The 20,359-nt window shown below is 39.8% G+C and overlaps 1 protein-coding gene across 4 annotated transcripts; it reads left to right on the forward strand.

Annotated features, from left to right (window-relative positions):
- The first annotated feature begins 1,305 nt into the window (after positions 1-1,305).
- Positions 1,306-20,304, forward strand: LOC119492248 (apoptosis-inducing factor 3). Of its 4 annotated transcripts, XM_037776562.1 has the most exons (22): positions 1,306-1,925; positions 3,915-3,986; positions 7,801-8,014; positions 11,468-11,681; positions 12,368-12,477; positions 12,572-12,681; positions 12,785-12,829; positions 12,918-13,014; positions 13,139-13,251; positions 13,578-13,664; positions 13,752-13,843; positions 13,924-14,054; positions 15,222-15,337; positions 15,508-15,579; positions 16,678-16,741; positions 16,889-16,965; positions 17,034-17,151; positions 17,255-17,353; positions 17,580-17,655; positions 17,772-17,876; positions 18,947-18,967; positions 19,098-20,304. In XM_037776562.1, exons 3-22 carry the CDS (start codon positions 7,984-7,986, stop codon positions 19,138-19,140), a joined length of 1,821 nt encoding a protein of 606 aa, XP_037632490.1. In that variant the 5' UTR covers positions 1,306-1,925; positions 3,915-3,986; positions 7,801-7,983; the 3' UTR covers positions 19,141-20,304. The 4 variants fall into 4 exon arrangements, with proteins under 4 accessions (XP_037632490.1, XP_037632488.1, XP_037632492.1 ...); XM_037776560.1 differs by lacking the exon at positions 3,915-3,986; XM_037776564.1 differs by lacking the exon at positions 3,915-3,986 and having other exon boundaries at positions 11,504-11,681.
- The last annotated feature ends 55 nt before the right edge of the window (positions 20,305-20,359 follow it).

Genomic DNA, 20,359 nt, shown 5'->3' on the forward strand with positions numbered 1-20,359 from the left:
ACTACTGTAAGGGCACCCCAGAGGGCACTTCATCATGTTTTCTCCACTGGAAGGGCACCCTACAGGCCACTTCATCACATTTTCTCTACTGGAAGGGCACCCTACAGGCCACTTCATCACATTTTCTCCACAGTAAGGGCACCCTAGAGGGCACTTCATCATGTTTTCTCCATTTAAGGGCACCCTAGAGGGCACTTCATCACGTTTTCTCCACTGGAAGGGCACCCTAGAGGGCACTTCATCACGTTTTCTCCACAGTAAGGGCACCCTAGAGGGCACTTCATCATGTTTTCTCCATTTAAGGGCACCCTAGAGGGCACTTCATCACGTTTTCTCCACTGGAAGGGCACCCTAGAGGGCACTTCATCACGTTTTCTCCACTGGAAGGGCACCCTAGAGGGCACTTCATCACGTTTTATCTACCATAGGGGCGTCCAAGAGGGCACTTTTGCAGACCGCCCCCCCACCCCACCCCCAGTGCACCAGTGCTGATCAGTCATCTTGTTGTACATGTGCACACTGCGCGCCCTGGCTTCCACTCCTTTGTTTTTACATGTGCTCCAACACACGCAGAGAGCAACACAAACACACTGATAATGGAGCACACGTGTCAGCTGTCAGCACACTGTAGAGATACAATCACTGTATGTGGTAGAAACCTCATCTCATAAATCTCAATTGTTTTAATATCTTTCCTCTCATTTGGACACATTAGGAAACAACACACAGGTTGTTAACGCTTTATCCAAATCATCTTCATGTGTCAATGCTGCCATCACTTCCATAGAAATGAATCTGAGATTATCGGGTGAATGACCTTGTCCCAGCAGTTCTTTAAAGGGGAGGCACAGTTCCTCCCACAGTGGGAGCATAGGGAATGGAAATATCTTGGGAGCTCATTTCTATAAGACTCAGTATACCTTTTTAATCCTGCTCCACCCTACCCCCCCTCACTGAAACTGGGATTTACTGCACCAACTGCACTTTAACTCTTTCTCCCACTGCTGCGCACACTGAAAGAAGTGCAGCACTCACACACATACTGTAAGAGCTGTTATAGTGTTTTATAGTGTAGAGCAGTCTGAAGAGTTTTTTTAATGTCTTCTGGCGGGCAGTATATAAATACAATAAATGTCACTCTGGTAAGTTTGTAACAATAGCTCATACTGCTGCACTGCAATGCATGCACAGTATAAGGAGGCAGTGTGATAAGTGGGCAGTCAGACCAGTCAGTGCAGTGCAGTGCAGTGCAGTGGGGAGGGCAGCAGGTCTTTGATCAGGCTTAACTGGCAAGTCAGGTCTTTGACATCTGAAGGCGAGGCTGAAAGGGTCTGAACAGAAAAGCAGGCAGAGAGAGAGTGTGTGTGTGTGTGTGTGTGTGTGTGTTTAGGAAAGAGAGAGGAGGGGTGAGGAGGACGAGGGCAGGGAACGGTGAGAATTCATGCTGTGTTAGCATCCCCTCAGCAACTCCATCAATACTGCATACAGCTGAGAAACTGGCAAAGGTCCTCTGTGCTGCATTTGCAGGCTCGGCTCGGCCAGAGAGAAAGAAAGAGAGCAACTCCCACGACCGGTCTGCTCAGTCTGCTGCTGCCGGAGGGGGGTTTCTGTGAGGGGCACAGCATCACACACACACACACACACGCACGCACACACACGCACACACACACACACACACACACACACACACACACACACACACACACACACACACACAGTCAGTCAGTCGAGCCTCTGCTGCTGCATCAAGAGGCAGAAGAGGAGAGGACGCACAGACTGGGAATACTCCAGTGGACAGAGCCAATCCCAGAGAGGGACAGGATTGTGAGGACACTCAATGTGCTAATATGCTACCGAGCTCCACAGGGGAAGCTGAGCACCAGGGAGTTTGACAGGATCTCAGTGCACCTGCTCCATGCACCCTGGTAAGCTTTATTTTATTCATTTTACAGAAATATATAGCTCTGTTTAATTAGTTCCCAACATGATGTGTTTATGTACAGTCAGACTTCTTTATATGGGCACATGCAGTATAGGCTACTTGTATGGAAGTTATTTGCTCTTTCAGATCCCAGATCTTCCCAGGAGATCCATGTAATTTATATAAAAATCACAATACCAGAAAACACAGATTTAAATTTGTATGGATCAGTTCTGACACACATGTAAAATATAAGAGCATCTACATGGCTGATTAAGTTTTAAATAGTTGGTGCCAGGGTTGAAAATAATTAGCACCAGCCAAATGCTGGTAAAATATGCAAGTAACTGCTAGATTTGCTTCACTCACAAGCCCAAAAAAACAACACACACAATGGTAATATATTGAGTGACTGGTAGATTTTTTAAAATCCATCAGCCAGAGTGGCAGGTGGACAAAAAAAGTACATTTCCAACCCTGATACACCAGTAACTCTTTAGAAAACTTGGAGAAAATGGAATATCACACAGACAGTACATCTCACATTTGTTTCTATTTACTTATGTGTATGTGTGTGTTTGTATGTGTGTGTGGATACTGAGAAACCAGTAAAATAGCCTACTTTTTATATGGAAGCACAGCTCCTCTGTGGGGGTGTACACCCCTCTGTAAACCACAATTCTGTTTTTCCATGACATCATGGAGAGGTTATCGCTCAAAGCAACAGCGAAATGACCTGACAGATGTCGGTAGTGCCATTGTTAACCAGCTTTAGCTTTACAGAAGAATATAATATACAGAATGTAAAGTTTGGGTCAACTTTTTAAAGAAAAAATGGATAAAGTAATGCATTATTCTCCTCCGCCATTCCTTTGTAAACAGTAAACAATGCTGAATGATGGTATAATCTTTGTTTTCTAGAGCCACGTGGCGTCTATGTATTATACTAAACACTAAAGGTTTGTTTTTGAATTCTGTTAAAAGCTTAATGACCTCTGTAGCCTGTTACAACACGGGTCGGACATAAGACATTATATTCCATCATTTTCAGTTTTTATACACACTTTACTGTTTGGGACCTCATGAAGCTGTTGTAAGCTCTTCCCTATAAAAATAACCACTACCAATTTACCTACAAGCAAACAATACAAACATTTGTAGAAACTCGGTCAAGAATGGTGTGAATGAACTTGCTCACAGTGTATTATTGTGTCACATACTAGAGCTTCTTAATGGGGATTGTGGTCAACTGTAATCCAGTCTTTATTCTTTTATAGTTAAGACATGTAGGAAATGGAGTAAATAGAAATTAATCAAAAGCTTCTTGGCATTTTGGGGAGACATGCTGGTTACTCAATGGACAAAGGAGCACAAATCTAACTTCAAACGTGGAGTGAAACACTTGTGTCTCCTTCCACTGTGAACAATCAAAATGCAGAAATAAGATCTTTATTGCATTTCAAAGACCCTAACAATTCCACCCACTTGTCCCTTACATTGAATGCTTCATTAAGCTGATGGTAAACACAATAGTTAACCACTAAGAGCCTGGTGAGAGAGCACTTTTGCTCAACAGTTGGTTTTACGCAATCGGGATGATTCCTCAGCTTATCTTTGTGTTCCACAAACCAGAACAACGTGTAGACTATGAGTGAAAGAAAGAGGTGTGGTCACATATTAAGAGTGCAGGTAATTGTTGTCCATTATCAGCTGAGGATCAGAGAGATCTAATCTACAACTACAGGCTGATATACCTGCCAAGCAAGTGTTTAAAACACAGACCACCAATTTGGAATTTTTGGAGGTGAAAGAGCCACTGAGCCAGCAGCTTGTCTTTTATTCAGGTGCTGCTGCAGCAAGTCCAGTGTTTGTTGGAGGGTCAGGTTTGTCCCTGGCTGGGAGGAATATGGGATATTTGCTGTATCTCTGCATTACAGTCTTGAATGATGAATGTGACTTTGGTGCTCAACATTCCTGCTTTTTTCACCCACAGTCAGTTTATAGATCAACCTTCTCGCCACCAACCAGGAGCTGCTAATTCTCCCCTCCGACATTCCTGTAACAGGTATTACATTTGTAGGGAAGTGAGTGAAACTGACAGCTTGTTTGCAGGCAGGATTATTAGCACTGCTTGGGGACAGGCCCAACAGCGAGAGAGCGGGATCTGCGTCATATGTTGTGAGGACCAAATCTGCTTAACCTACTTTAGTTTTGCACAAAATATCTTGGTGCTTGCTGGAACTCCAGGATGGCAGCTCGCCTCTCTGCGATCCAATTTGTTGTTCATCAAGTTTTCAGTGGTGACAAATGAATGAAGTGGCGACATGTTGGAGTGAAGTCTTCTCTCTTAGGGAAGTGATTTATGGCTCTCTCTATTTGGTGAAACACACAACATCAAAGGCTCTGCCGTGTTAGCATGCCAGTTAACTGAATGCAGGAAAATGTCAGTGCTTGGCAGCACAGATATTTGGATGCAAAGTGCTGGAATGAAGAGCAAAAAAACACTTGTGGGAGATGCTCAAATTGGAAAAACTGGCATGATATTAGATCATGGGCTTTAATATATTTTTTGACTTTACATTATATCCAGCAACAGCTTGTTCAGCGAAATATGTCTCAAACAAACAGTGGTGAAAGAAGTATTTAGAACCTTAAGTAAAAGCACAAACAGAACAATGGAAAAACAGTTCATTACAATTAAAAGACTTATTGTTGATACTGATGCATCCGTTCTACTGTTTTAGCTGGTTGGGGTGGAGTGAGTTTTAACTGCTTTAGAAGCCCAATGTTGCCAACTCTTTTCTAATGAAATCTTTTATCTTTGTGGTTCACAAACCAGAACAACGTGTAGACTATTAGTGAAAGAAAGAGGTGTGGTCACATATTAAGAGTGCAGGTAGATTGTTGTCCATTATCAGCTGAGGATCAGAGAGATCTAATCGTTAACTACAGGCTGATATACCTGCCAAACAAGTATTAAAACACAGACCACCAATTTGGAATTTTTGGAGGTGAAAGAGCCACTCAAACAGAACAATGGAAAAACAGTTCATTACAATTAAAAGACTTATTGTTGATACTGATGCATCCGTTCTACTGTTTTAGCTGGTTGGGGTGGAGTGAGTTTTAACTGCTTTAGAAGCCCAATGTGGCCAACTCTTTTCTAATGAAAGTAGCTAACAGCACTAGCTCCAAAAGTCCCTAAATCTACCGAGAAAAGTCAGCAACATTGACAGTCCGTCCCTTCAGGCCTCCTTCCAAAGCCACTCCCCCACCATTATCATTATGAACGTAAGCATCTCATAATGAACGTAAACAACGAACATGGTTATTGTTAGTACTAACAGCTGTCAAGGTAGCATCTTGTGGAAGGATGCATGGGTAGAGAGTACGCATTTAGAAGGGCGGGTAGCCCGTCCAATTGTTACATTCAGGCTGATAAAATGATTGGACGGGTTTCATACAGTCCTGCAACAGCCACATATTCTTGAAGAAGATTACCAACCCTAGCTTTATTGAGACAGAAAAGAAGAAAAAAACACTCTGAAATATCACACAGGTCCCCAACTACACATTGCTTTGTGTAAGAGGTCACAGACCAAAAAGGTTGTGAATCACTGATTACATTTTTTATTATGCGTTGAAATCTTATTTATTTATTTTACCTAAAATCTTAATCTGCAAGTCACTAGTAACCATAGCTGTCGATAACAGTACAAGTACCTCAAAATTGTACTTAAGTGAAGTACTTGAGTGAATGTTACTTTCACCCACTGCCAACAGATACATCCAACAACAACTCAATCTTAGCTGCGGAGTTGTGGCCAGTCCAGTCAGAGATCTTTCCATTTCTCATTTGTTCTCAGGAACGTTTTCTAAGCAGTGCTCCATTCAACGCTGCACACTTTTTTTCTGAAGTTCAAGGACATTAAGATGTGCTCAGAATATCAAGCAGTTCTTTTGGTTGTACCTCAAAAGGATAATTTGGTGATGGATTGCTCCATGTTGAGCGATACACCTGCCATCCCGGCTCAGATTCATAGCAGCCAGCGCTCTGTGACTAACTACTGTATGTGTGGCTGAAATACCAGAGCTGGCAGAAATGTGAGGGCAACGTGGCAACAAAACAAGGGGGATTTTGAAACTCAAGGGGCCCCTGCTTCCCTTTAAAGCGCAGTGTGACGAGAAAGTTAATAGGTGTCGGAGTGCTGTTAATATTTAACAGTTCTCCCATGCAATATACATGAGCAAAGGTAACAATGTGTGTGGAAATGTTCCTAATTAACACAATTGCTTCCTTTTTACAAGCACTAACATGTTATATAGACACACAGACACACACAGAAAATAATCTGGTAGTCTAATCCTGACTCCTTTGGACGCTTTTTGTGATAAATAACACAAACACAGTCATTTACTATGACACAGACAGGACCATAAAAAAGTATGGAGACAAGTTGTAAATAAAAAGCAAAAATTTAAAATTGATAACAGGCGAAAAGCAAACAATTAAGCAGAATTTTATTTCTTATAAAAAAAGAAAACCCTCTTATATCTCATATAAACAGCACAGCATATCAGACTTTACACTCATGTAAATTAGCGAGATACAGATCTGTCTGGTGTGTGTGTGTGTTGTTGATGATGTCTTTCTATTGGGCCAGTATTGTCGCAAAACTATTTGCAAATGTGTGTAACTGTATGTATGTAATCAGATTTGTAAATGTGTATAGAATATCTAAATGTGGACTGAGATTTACTGAATGTGTACAGGAATCTGCAAATGTGTATTCAGAATCTGTGTGTGCGTAATCAGATTTGTAAATGTGTAAACTAGGGCTGTCAGTTGATTAAAATATTTAATCGTGATTAATTGCAAATTAATCACATATTTTATCTGTTCAAAATGTACCTTAAAGGGAGATTTGTCAAGTATGTAATACCCTTATCAACGTGGGAGTGGGCAAATATGCTTGCTTTATGCAAATGTATGTATATATTTATTATTGAAAATCAATTAACGACACAAAACAATGACAAATATTGTCCAGAAACCCTCACAGGTACTGCATTTAGCATAACAAAAAATGCTTAAATCATAACATGGCAAACTGCAGCCCAACAGGCAACAACAGCTGTCATTGTGTCAGTGTGCTGACTTGACTATGACTTGCACCAAACTGCATGTGATTATCATAAAGTTATCATGTCTGTAAAGGGGAGACTCGTGGGTACCCATAGAACCCATAGAACCCATTTTCATTCACATATCTTGAGGTCAGAGGTCAAGGGACCCTTTTGAATATGGCTATGCCAGTTTTTACTCGCCAACATTTAGCTTGGACTGTTATTTAGCTTTCGCAACGAGCTAGTATGACATAGTTGGTACCAATGGATTCCTTAGGTTTTTTCTAGTTTCATATGATACCAGTATCTTCACTGAGCCCGCTACAACCTAAAAATTGCAAGTTGCGTTAATGCATTAAAGAAATAGTGGCATTGAAACAAATGTTATTATTGTGTTAACTTTGACAGCCTTAGTGTAAAAATATCTCCAAATCTGTATTCAGATTTGTAAGTTTACTGAGATCTGTAAATGTGTAGACAAAATTTTGAGCTGGAAATACAAACAAGGCACTGATGACTCGTCTGTATTTTCAGCTTTTGGAGCAAAATACTTTTCAGCCAATAATATATGCAATATGTAAACATTTACACACAATACCCTTGCAAATCTGAATACAGATTTCTTTTTTTTATACATTTACAAATCTGATTACGCCCACACGGATTGAGATGCAGGTACCCAACTCTCCATTCACATTTGCAGGTAGTTTTGCTACAGTAACGACGCCATATCTTTCCCTCTGTCCGTGCAGATTATGTGGAGGAGCTGACGTGTGCGATGGCCAGCCTGGACCTGCAGGATCTCAGACACACAGCTCTGTGTTATCGTTACCTCCCAACCAAGCAGCCCAGCCCGAAGATCTGACCGCACCTCCCCTCCCTCTCCCCCCTCCCTCCCTCCCACTCCCGGGGTGTCCCTCCATCCTGGGCCCACCATGGGAGGATGCTTCTCCAAACCCAAACCAGGTAACCTACATGTTTCCCTATCTCTCAATCAGGGGCAGGTTAGTTTAGTTTGAAAGAAAACGTACACCAAACAAGCACAATTACAGCTTATTCAGGTTTTTCTAGAGTACTCTCACCTACAGGGGGAGGACAAAATAACAAGAACAGCCTGATGTAGGCCTACTGCAATACAACAAATTATAATGTTAAATTCTTGTTGAAATGGAGTCAGAAAGGTGTTGAAACACCTCCATGGTTGTTTGTTTGTGCTGTTGTTGCACGGGATTGCATAATATTGTATGGTGTTCATGTTATTTTGTCCACCCCTGTAGCTGCTTTCCTATAATAACTTTAGAACAATATTTCCCCTTATTGATATCATGGAAATGTCAGCAAAATCACTTATAAGATTTCGTAATCAAAGAGATGTTCAAAGCAAGAACTGCTGCATCACATGAGAGCAACTATTTGTATTTATACAATAAGAAACTTCAATAACTCATTTGAAACATGATAACATCATAACATCACATTATTATTTTACTAAAAAGTCAATAAATTATTATATTGAATTATAAACCCAGCCCTAATTTGTTGTGTTGTGTGCAGCTGGATTTATTTATTTTTTTTACAAGAAATGTAGAATAAAGATGAGGTTCAGGAAGATATAATACAGTGATAATAAACATTCTGCTTATGATACCAGTGGAAATACTTTATTGTTAATACAGGGAAGACACTCTGTCCATCAATCATTTTCACAATGTCAATGAATCTAGCTGAAGACACATATCTAAATGTCGGACTGTTTCCACGGAGAGACCAGTTATTTAATTTTTAATGATATATATATTTTGGGACAGTTTGTTCAGATTGAATCACATCACATTTAAAGCTACCTGCCGCCTCCAAATCCTGTTATATATCTCCAGCCATATCCAGCCTCCTTCCTCTGTTTGCACTATAGTGTTTAGTGTGGGAGGAATTTCAATGCTCTCTGTGGCATCTTTGGTCAAGACGATTACATAATGAATTTCAAAATATGTGTGTGCATCCATATCAGTGTTATCATGGCTTGGAGATTAGCTATCAGTAAGTACAGTGTGTTATTATTATCACCTGCGAGACTGCAATAAAGAGATTAATATGGCTTTATTGCAGTCTTGCAGGTGATAATTATAACACACTGTACTTCCACGGAGACACAAAAGCTTTGAGATCAAATCAGATGTTCAACCCATCACGTGGAGGTGGAGTGAGAGAGATGAGGGACGAGTTATTATCTGTAGGCAAATGATTGAACCGAGGCTGCTGACTGTAATAAGTCAGTGAATGCTCAAAATCGATAACAAATCAAATATTGTTCACTCAGTGGGAAAGGTTTTAGTTTTTTTTCTGTCATGTCCATCTTGTGTTGCTGAAAAAGCCACTGAGGTGACTTTGAGGTGGCAGTGAAAGCTTGTTTAGTTTATACCTCATAGAAAACTATGCTATACCATCATTTCTAAAGGAGCTGCTATCAGCAGGTTTATTGATTTGTAGGGGATCTGTACCAAACAAAGATGTTTACTTTAGTCTGTAAAATATGATGTGAAGGCCAGGAATCTTTGCAGCACGACTATATTTAATTTAAAATGGTATTTTGACACACATTTCCCCTTTAACAAATATTGCGCCTCCTTTGATTTGAGAATTGCAGTAGGCAATATTGTGATTTTCGATAACCTTTTGATGAATTGTGCAGCCCTGGTTTAGACATATGTTTAATATGAATATCCTCACCATTAAACTATCAAAATAAAGCAGATATCCGGATCAGTTGTGATGATGTTACCATCTACAGGGAGACAGATTCACTGCTCAGTACTGGAACTGAGTTTGTTATTGAAGCTAAAAACATTCCTCCAACGTCTAACAGTGCTGGGTTGAGGGCTGAAGTCACTTATAGTTCAAATCAATCAAAGCATTAGATTTATAAAAAGATAATATTGATGGTTTTAACTTCCCAGATAGAATATAAAAGTAGCCTATTCTGAATCAAAATAAAAAGAAATGTGAAGTATAAATGATAACTCCCATTGAGTATACAGTAGATATGTAGCTTGTGTATTAATATGTAAAGTATAAATGGGAGTAAATTGGCACCGTGACCGAATGTAGGAGGGAGCTTGTAGAAATGGCACATCGCCCGCCTCATTTGCATCAAAATAAAGAAAGACAGAAAGGTTATGAATACTGTGAGATTAAACATAAGGATTTAAACACCCTGTGCTCGCTCACAGCTAAATAAAATGTCCTTGTTAAAGTCTCACTGAAAAGATCAAACACCTTATAGAAAATAACTTGGTTCCACACCAGATAAGTTGTTATTACTGATCAATTGAAGCATCAGTGTGGTGATGTCCCGTTTAGCAGCAGATATTAACAGCAGCAGCTAGAGATTCTCTTCAGCTGTGGAAAGCTTTCTCTTTCTTTTCTCCTGCAATTGCGCTCACTATTATGATTTTCCATTGATTTTAATTAAGACTTGCTCAGCAGGAGAAAATTCCAGCCAGATTACTGTGTAAGAACCGGATGATCAGCACATTTTTCCAGCCGAACAGATAAAGCCTGCTGCAGGGAAAAAAGGAGTTACACAACCGTTTTTTAATGTTCAGAAATATAAACCCAACAGCAGCGCATCAGATGTCATCAAAGAAAACTGAATATCTCCTAATTAAATCACTCCACTCTTATAGTCTGTTTTCTTAAAGCAACAAAACGCTGCTGTTGTTTTTGTGTTTATGTCAGTTTCCTTTTTGGAAATCTCATTATCTAATGCATCATCTGTCAAAATCTATATTTTCCAGCTTAGTAAGTTAATTTAGTTATTGACAGATTGAGAGGTGAATGTTTAATTTAGTGGCAAAGTGTTACCTGTGTCAATTTTGTGTATTTTCCATAGCATAACTGGTAAATCAATAGCAACAGTTTTAAAGTGTCTTTAGCTCTACTCTGCTCTGCATAGGAACATTTTGCATGACTGATTTCCTGCTGTTCAGAAGACAAAGTGTGCTATATTTTAATAGTAATTAGACAATCTGGATTTATATTGAATGTTGAATGAATGTAATTATACTCGCTAGAAGTTATAAAGGAAAAGAAAAGAAAAGAAGACAAGCTTGGCCTTACACGTCTCCCTTCACCTGCTTCCTCCTTTCATTTGTTTCACTTGTGGAGATGTCAGACTCAATTTGCCCCCCAGTTGTAGACGTCTCTCCTCGCTGAAAGGCAAATTACTCTTTCAAAGCAATGCTGAAGGATAGTAATAAAATAACAGAGGACAGGTATAGAGAAATAATAGTGCAATCCAGTGGTGGTAGTCTGCCAATATTAATGTGTGTTTGAAAGCTTCACAGCATCATTCTACTGCCATCAGTGTTCAGTCGTGCATTTTCAGACCTTTTCTAAGTGAGCCGTGTTTGTGTTGTGCAGTTGAAGTTAAAGTGGAACTCTCTCTCCTGGAAAAAGAAAAAGAGGTGGACGGGCTGTCACCTAATGGCAAAGCGAGCCCCTTTGCTGACTGCAGACCTAACGGCGCCCTGGGACACGGCTCTGATGACGACTCCACACCGCTGCCCCTCTACCACAAACCACGGGACTATGTGGAGGCCTCCGTCTGTCATGTTAAAGATCTGGAAAACGGACAGTAAGAAAATGAAAGACACAACTTTTCTCTTTCTATACACCCAAAACACACACACATGATGCACACCCATGTTGAGGTAAATAAGCTGTTGTGTACTATTGTGATGTATGTGCAAAAGAACACTTGAATAAACATCAGCTTGATAAGAACTACCTAAAATGACAGAAACCATCTTTGGGAAAAAATTTATTTGACACACACATTACTTCGCCCAGTGGGCGATCAAGATGTTTTAGCTTCACTTTTGGGGAGCTGTCATGTTGTCCATCTTACAGTCTATGGTCATACCAGACCAAATATACTGTATGTATCTGTACAGCAGCAAAACCCCTTGAGTGCATTGAAATGTGTTTTATGTCTAATTAATTCAACTTTTAATTTGCGAGAGGAAGTTTGTGTCATTTTTTTCTGTCAAAAGTTACATAGTCTTGCCTTTAATGGTCGCTATTCTCTATTAACCAAATTAACCATGTTTGAACTGTTCCTTTAATTCATTTGGCTCATTGTTGCTACCAGAGTGTAGTTTAGAAGGTGAAGTTTGAAGCCGTAGTTGCAGTCCTGATCTGTCCTTGCTGTGTTTTCATAGTGACATTTTTCTTCCCGATTGGTTTTCTCCTGTCAAAATGACCTTTGTGTTTAATCATAAAACACTGAATGCAAATTTTTGTTTTTTGTGTGTTTGACAGGATGCGAGAGGTTGACCTGGGAAGTGGACGAGCTCTGTTGATCAAAGAACATGGAGAGTTCTCCGCCATGGCCCACAAGTGTCCACACTACGGAGCACCTCTGGTCAAAGGTGAGTCATATATATTTTCAGGTAGGATTTTAACATTAATATATAATATATAGTATCATACACTTGACATTCTGCCCATTTTCTGTCCTTCCAGGTGTGTTGTCGAAAGGACACGTGCGCTGTCCGTGGCATGGCGCGTGTTTCAACATTGCAACAGGAGACCTGGAGGACTTCCCCGGGCTTGACAGCCTGCCAACCTTCCAGGTGATCTTCCCCGCTGGTGCCGTCTCTTAACACATTCCCTGCCTTATCATGTCTCTAAGCACCATCAAAAAGTGTACACATCGCTCATGTCTGTTTGCTCCAGGTCAGAGTTGAAAAGGACAAGGTGATCATTCGAGCAAACAAGCAGGTAACAAGAGAAAGAATGTGGAGAGTTTTTGCAGGAAAAGAAACGGATCGCCTGATTCATCTGAGATCTTTTTAAAAAACATTTCCAGGCTCTTCAGTCACAGAAAAGGTCAAAGCCCATGGCCCGCTGCTCAGCCGTCATTAACTCCAGCACGGGCTTCAGCCATGTTCTCATCATTGGCTCAGGTCAGTGTGTTTTTGTCCCTCAATCAACAACGATCCAGCTGGATTGACTCTTATTGGCAGCATCTTCCTTCACTGTCTTTGTTTTAAATATTATTTTCCTCTTTTATGTTGAACGTATCTGAAGGTCCAGCAGGTCTTGTGTGTGCAGAGACGCTGAGGCAAGAGGGCTTCACCGATCGCATCGTCATGTGCACCATGGACAGACATCCTCCGTATGACAGGCCTAAACTGAGTAAGGTTTGTACACAGACCCTGAACACATAAACTGAGACAGAGCTGAACTTTGCCAAGAAAGTTACGTAACAGACTGCAGAGGTGCTGCTGCGGTTAGTGGTGCTGAAACAGCCACACTTCACAGCAACGCAGATTTAAAGAAGTAAACGGACACGACTGAATCAAAAATGATGTGACTTTCCATTGCCATGAAAAGATTGAAAGTGATTGTTATTGATTGGTTGCTTACAGTTGTCCAGCTTTAGGAAAGATTGCTTTTGGATTCAGGGGTTTTTCGTTCAATTTAATTCTTTTATTGATGTACTCAGCACTAACTTGGTGACCCTTAGTCCTTAGAAAGCACGGCAGAGCAGCTGAGATTGCGCTCCATGGAATTCCTACAGGATCATGACATTGAACTGCTCACAGAGAAAGAGGTGAGAGGTGGTGATCAATCAATTCATTTATTAGATCTAGATCTATCTTTGGCATAAACCTGTGTGACGCTGCCATGTTTGCTTCAGGTTGTGGCGATAGATGTGAAAACACGATCTGTGACCTTTGAAGATGGCTTGAGGATGGAGTACAGGAAACTCTTTATTGCCACAGGAAGCAAGTAAGGAACAAAACTTCTATTTCACGTGATAATTAAGCAGCTGAGATTATTCATAAACTGACATGCGATTGCTTTCAAAGACCCAAACCAATGGTCTACAAAGGCCAGGACGTCAGGAACGTGTTTCACCTCAGGACGCCCGAGGACGCCAACAGCATAGCGAGGCTGGCAAACAACAAGAACGCTGTGATTGTGGGAACATCGTTTGTTGGTGAGAAAAAGACACTTTTATAAACACCTTCTCCTCATTTTTGCTGATTAAGATAAGTGACAGATAAAGGGGAAAAAAACACCAGAAAATGAGTTAGTAAAGTGTCACCATGAGATCTGGGCTCGTATTTATCAAACCTCTAAGAACTATAAATATTTATCTATATATATATATATACATATATATATATATATAGATAAATCATTACATTTTACTACTATAACTATATTTGTTATTCTGCAAACAAAACATTTGCAATTTACATTTTTATTTGTGTTCTTAATATATCCAGTTGCAAATAACATGTGGAATTAACAATAATCTAATATCCAGCTTGTATGATATATAAATATATATAGTGGAGTGAAATTAAAGGAAATTGGCTGAAATGAAAACAAAAAGAAAACCAAACTGGATCAGTTTGTTGCAGGTAGACGAGGTACATCAGAGAAACTATCTTGTACAATTACTCAAATTGTTTGCTCTCCTCTGCTTCTGTGTGGCAGCCATCTACGATCTACTCTTAATTTAAGATTCCTCTGGAGCTTTCTTAAATTTAAGAGTAATTTTAAGAACAGCAATAAGACATTTATTCTTAAGTTTAGGGGGATCTATTGGTAGAAAGAGTGTATAGTATTGATAAGCATGTTTTCATGACTGTATAATCGACTGACAATAAGAATTGTTGTGCTTTCGTTACCTTAGAATGAGTCCTTCATATCTACGTAAGGAGCGGGTCCTCTTCACGGAGTCTGCCATGTTGCTCCTCCATGTTTTTACACTAGCCCAGATTGGACAAACCGAACACTTGGCTCTAGAGAGCCTTTTGCATTTTCACGTTTTCGTGTTGGTTACCGTAGTTCTCCTGCATGCTTGGCACACGGGAGAAGTTTCAGTTGGTTGCAATCTGCAACCTCACTTCTAGATGTTCCCAAATCCTACACACTGCTCCTTTAAGTTCACTTTTAGCAGTTTGATAAATACGAGCCCTGGTGACTTTGAAAGCCATAACATACGATTCACTTTGTTTTCATTCTCATTCAGTGACCCCTCATGCCCTGTATTGAGGAATCTGTTATGTTTCTCCACTAATTTCTATCTGTATCTGTATCATTTTGCATGAATTATTACATGTATGACCTGCATGCTGTTGACTTGTGTTGGCAGGTATGGAGGTGGCTGCAGCTCTAACTGACAAGGCCCACTCGGTCTCTGTCATCGGGATCGAGACAGTCCCTTTTAAACAAGCTCTCGGGGAGAAAGTAGGGAAAGCCATAATGAAGGTAGGGATGCAGTCATGAAGCACCTCCAGAATATTATCAGCGCTACTCTCTAGGGGAAAGGGAAATAATCTCAGTAGTTAAAATGCAAATCACATTTTTTTCTGGTGAATCCTTCAGTAACCACAAGACCACATGGTAACTGTGTGTGTGGTGTGTTCTGTCTCCTGCAGCTGTTCGAGGTAAACAGGGTGAAGTTCTACATGCTGAACGAGGTGTCAGAGATGATTGGCCATCATGGACAGGTATTCAGAAAGTGAGAGAAACAGCATGACATGATGCTCATTAGCACTACCCTCTCCTGTTTGATCCATGGTGAAGACGAGTTGGATAAGAAACACGAGAATATTAACCAAAACGAAAACTATTTGGTGTGTGCTCCTGGAAATTGGGTGCAAAAGTATTCCTAGTCTAAAACACTAAATGACTAAATGAGCAACTAAGCTCACATTTTGAAAGGAAACATGCCTAATTTATTATTTATTAAGAGTTTAACAATCAAAAGATCTGCTTCATCTGGAATGTGTGCTAACAACCTCATAAATTATTCAAAGATTTTGATTCAAATTCTTCAAAAAACCCACTCCTTATTACTATATAGTGCACTAGACAGTTTACTCTATAGTGAGCAGTAGGCTAAATGAAGAATTAACAGCTCTAGCTTTGGCTGTAAATTGTGTTCTGTATTGTATGTATTGATTTTACTGTAGGACCCCATCACTCAGAGGTTTTAAAGAGGACCTATTATGCTCATTTTCAGGTGCATACTTGTATTTTGGGTTTCTACAAGAACATATTTACATTCTTTAATGTTAAAAAAAACACTTTACTTTTCTCATACCGGCTGTGCTGCAGCACCTTTTTTCACCCTCTGTCTGAAATGCTCTGTTTGAGCTCCTGCTCAGTCTGCTCTAATTGGTCAGCTGGCCCACTCTGTTGTGATTGGTCAACTGAACCAAACTCTTCGGACTCCGCTCCAGCTCCGCTCTAACTAGCTCTGTTTGAGGGCGTGCTAAACTAGCCGCTAGTCAGGTATTATGTGAATGTGTGACTTGGTGACATCACTATGTTACAGAAGAAAAGGCGGGACTTCAAGCAAGGTGTTTCAGACCGTTCAGGAGCCGTGTTTCTGTGGGGCAGAGTACCTCACTTTGGTGTGGACTTTATAACTTTTCAGACCTTTTACATGCACAAAAAACGATATAACACACTAAAGGAAAGGGACAAAAGCATAATAGGTCCTCTTTAAGTGTGATCTCCTGAATAGAAAGCTATTAATGTATCATTATGCATGTTTAGTACAATAGGACGGCCCGGACATGTTGTTTTTCCTGTTTACACAGCTGAAAGAGGTGGTACTGAAGAGTGGAAAGGTCCTGCGGGCAGATGCGTGTGTCATCGGAGCAGGTGATGTCAAAGATGATGCAAAATGTACCTTCTTTCAAATCTGTCCTCATTATCTGCAGCGACATGTGATTACAGCAGATGACGAAACTCCCCTTTAATGAATTGTTGCAGCTCCATATTTAACCTGTTTCCTCTTATGTGTCTCAGGAAGTATTCCTGCAACAGGCTTCCTGAAACAGAGCGGCATCCACATGGACTCCAAGGGCTTCATCACTGTCAACAAGGTACAGTATTCTACAGAAGCCTGAGTGAAAGTGTTTCGTCCCATGTTGTTAATTTAACTTTCTCCCAGATGATGCAGACAAATGCTGACGGGGTCTATGCTGGAGGAGACGTGGTGGTGTTTCCTTTCCCGCCACGCAACAACAAGAAGGTGAACATCCCTCACTGGCAAATGGCTCATGTGCACGGTGAGTGTGTTATCCCGACTGCATATTTATAATTCACTGTGATGATGATTTACGCGCTTAAAGACGAGCATGTAAATGAGTCTTGTTTTCAACCTTCTGACAGGAAGGGTGGCAGCTCTCAGCATGATGGGCAAAGCTGCTGAGATCAAAACGGTGCCTTACTTCTGGTCAGCCATGTTTGGGAAGACAATACGCTATGCAGGTAGATATCTTTAATTTCAACAGTGTTGTTATGAAGCAGACATGCTGTAAGAGAAAGATCAGAGGTTGAAAAATAACTGGATTGTGACATCAAGTGTTGTTACCACACTGCCATCTAGCTGTAAAAATAAAAACAAAGACCTAAAACTGAGAGCCTGAATTGGACTGTTTTGTTGTCAAACACATATAACACACATATTTGTGTGTATCATCTTGTATTTTTGAAGGTTATGGTGATGGATTTGATGACGTCATTATACAAGGAGATCTGGATGAACTGAGATTCGTGGCGTTTTACACCAGGTACGCGTTATTTTTCAAAACAATCTTACATACAAATGTAGAAATGTAGACTTGTGTTCTCTTCTCTCTGTGGTTATGAGCTTATTTTATTGTTTCCTCCTCTGGTCCATCTATAGGAGTGAGGAAGTGGTTGCTGTTGCCAGCATGAACTATGATCCCATTGTATCCCGAGTGGCAGAGGTCTTAGGATCCGGAAAGACGATTAAAAAACGAGATGTGGAGTAAGTCTCCTTCCAAGACTTAAATCTGGTCGTTGTTACAATAGCTGTTATGTTCTTTAGGTTTCTCAGGTTTTACAGTGAAGAAAAACATGACAAATGTTATCAATCTGACAGGAAACACATGGAGTCGTGGAGCTTGTGACTTTAATCACATGGAAAGTCTTATAAGACTATTGGCTTATTGAAACTACAGAAGAATAATACCAGTTGTTATTTTGCTTAATTAATGCCGTGATGCTTCATTTTACGTGTTACGGAATTTCATAAGGATTTTTCTGTGGATGTCATTTAATAGGCCTACTAATTATACGGAAAATAGTAAACAAATTCTGAGACAGTATATTATGTACCCACTAATTTATTTACATTTTGAAGAAAGAGACAGGAAATTATATAGTTACGTAGTTGTGTAGAATTTATAATTGTATAAGATTATAATATAATACATATTCATTTGTAGAGGAATTGCTGATAACACTTTACTTTAACCCCCCTAACAAGTATTTATAAGCATATACAAACACTTAATAGATTCTTTATAACACACTATAATGTTGCTGTACACGGATATTAAAAACATTTTAAGTGTTTATTAATGTATTTGTCAATAATTGTCAACCAATACATTAATAAACACTTCACCTCATGTTTGCTCACAACTACATTATAGTATGTTTAAGTGTGTTAGAAACTGTTTATTAATTGTTTATATAATGCTAATAAATGCTAAATTGGGAAGGAGGAATAAAATAAAGTGTATGTGAAAATGAATTGCTTGTTCAGCTAGACTTGAGGTTACTAGGAAATAATTGTAATTAATTAATTCCCCCTACAATTAGTGTCAAATGACATCCTGTCCCCTTACATGTCTGTTCCTTCATTATTAAATTTGTATATTATTAACAAACTTTATCTATAACATAAACTGATATCACGTTGCTGTACTTGTATTACTGTATTGTTGTTGCATACATTTCTGTCTGTTTTTTTGCTGCGTTTTTGGTCTAATTTGACTGTACTGTTCCTCATGTCTCTCGTCTCTTTCATTTCTAATAATGCAAAATTTGAAGGATGTTAGCGCGGCTTGGCAAGTACGGACAAACATGAGCTTTTTCTATTTTAAACTTCACACATGTTGAGCATGTGTAGGGAACTTGATAAACATGTGTGTGTGTGTGTGTGTGTGTATGTCTCACGGCTGTGTTTTTTGGGGGTTTGCAGGACTGGAGACATTTCCTGGTTGATCGACAAAGGCTCTCAATGACTTCACATCTGAAGGACAGACCCAAAGTCTACTGGACACCTCTATATGGACACTTATGGTGCTGAGACACTGAGCAGCTATACCGGTCTGGACACACACCTAAACACACACACACACATTGGAGACAGGACTGTGTCTGTTGGAGACACATTTCCCTGAGGACGACACTGAAACTTGCTTTTGTTCCTGACAGACACTTTAGCGTGACAAACGTAGACATACGCGGTCTGAATCGCTGTGTCAGCGCGTCTGTAATGACGACGTTGTAACGTTTCACAAACAAAGCAATACTGGATTCAGCCTCTGAGCTGCTGCAAGATGTATCTACCTGTACACTTTGTTAATAAGAAGCCAGGCATGGGCATTGGCATTTTTTTGTACAAATAACATTGTATATAGCTATAATCCTGAATGCACTGTTACAAAATAAGAACATACAATTTGAACTGAATTTTTCTAAGTTTTAAATAACAGCTGTGGTTATATGCTCGCATACAGGCCTTAGATCTGCATGCTATAATTTACTGAAATAGAGGAGTTAAAAATAAGTCCCTAAACAGAGAGTTTTCAATCTAGATGCATCAGCAAACAAAGCTTAAATCTGCTAAAAACAAACTGCAAAGAACCCTGAATGCAGCTTTAACACACTCACTAACACACACATGCAGCTTTAATTCGTAATAATAATAATAGAATTACAACAACATGTATTGGTTGCCTTGCTCCTGTAGTAGATTGCACAAATGAAATCCTATTTTGATCACACACTAGTGCTTGCACAATAGATCCATGTATTTTCTAGAGAATAACGCCCCTTTAGACAAATCCAATAGTAGTTTAAGGTTATTTTTGATAGCGGTCACCTCCATTGGGATATTCTTTGTTACTAACTCAGGGAACTGAGGTTTGTCGCCTGCGCTCACAGGCAAAATAAGCAGAAATTAATTTGTTGCTTTAATATTTTTTTCCCAGTTTTCTCATGTTCATTCAGAACTGCTTGTAATGGTTGTAAAGCGGATGCTTGATTACATCCTGGTGTGCTGATGTCAACCCTGACACACGTGTCAAGTCAGCGTTTTAAAAAGCATCGTTCTTCCTACTGAGAAGCCCAGAATGGCATTTTTATAACTAAACTTTGAAATAAAAGTCTTCCAACAATAACTACTCGCTGCTTCATATGACGTCTCATTCTCCATGTTACTCCACCTGTTGTTTATGT

The sequence above is a fragment of the Sebastes umbrosus genome, chromosome 8, assembly GCF_015220745.1.
Source record: "Sebastes umbrosus isolate fSebUmb1 chromosome 8, fSebUmb1.pri, whole genome shotgun sequence".
In the NCBI taxonomy this organism is placed as follows: Eukaryota; Metazoa; Chordata; class Actinopteri; order Perciformes; family Sebastidae; genus Sebastes; species Sebastes umbrosus.

Bases quoted from the DNA above. Each gene is read 5' to 3' on its own strand.
- LOC119492248 (XM_037776562.1), top strand. From the start codon at position 7,984: ATGGGAGGATGCTTCTCCAAACCCAAACCAG. The intron at 13,015-13,138 runs GTCAGTGTGTTT...ACGTATCTGAAG, and splicing joins TGTTCTCATCATTGGCTCAG to GTCCAGCAGGTCTTGTGTGT. The intron at 17,152-17,254 runs GTGAGTGTGTTA...ACCTTCTGACAG, and splicing joins GCAAATGGCTCATGTGCACG to GAAGGGTGGCAGCTCTCAGC.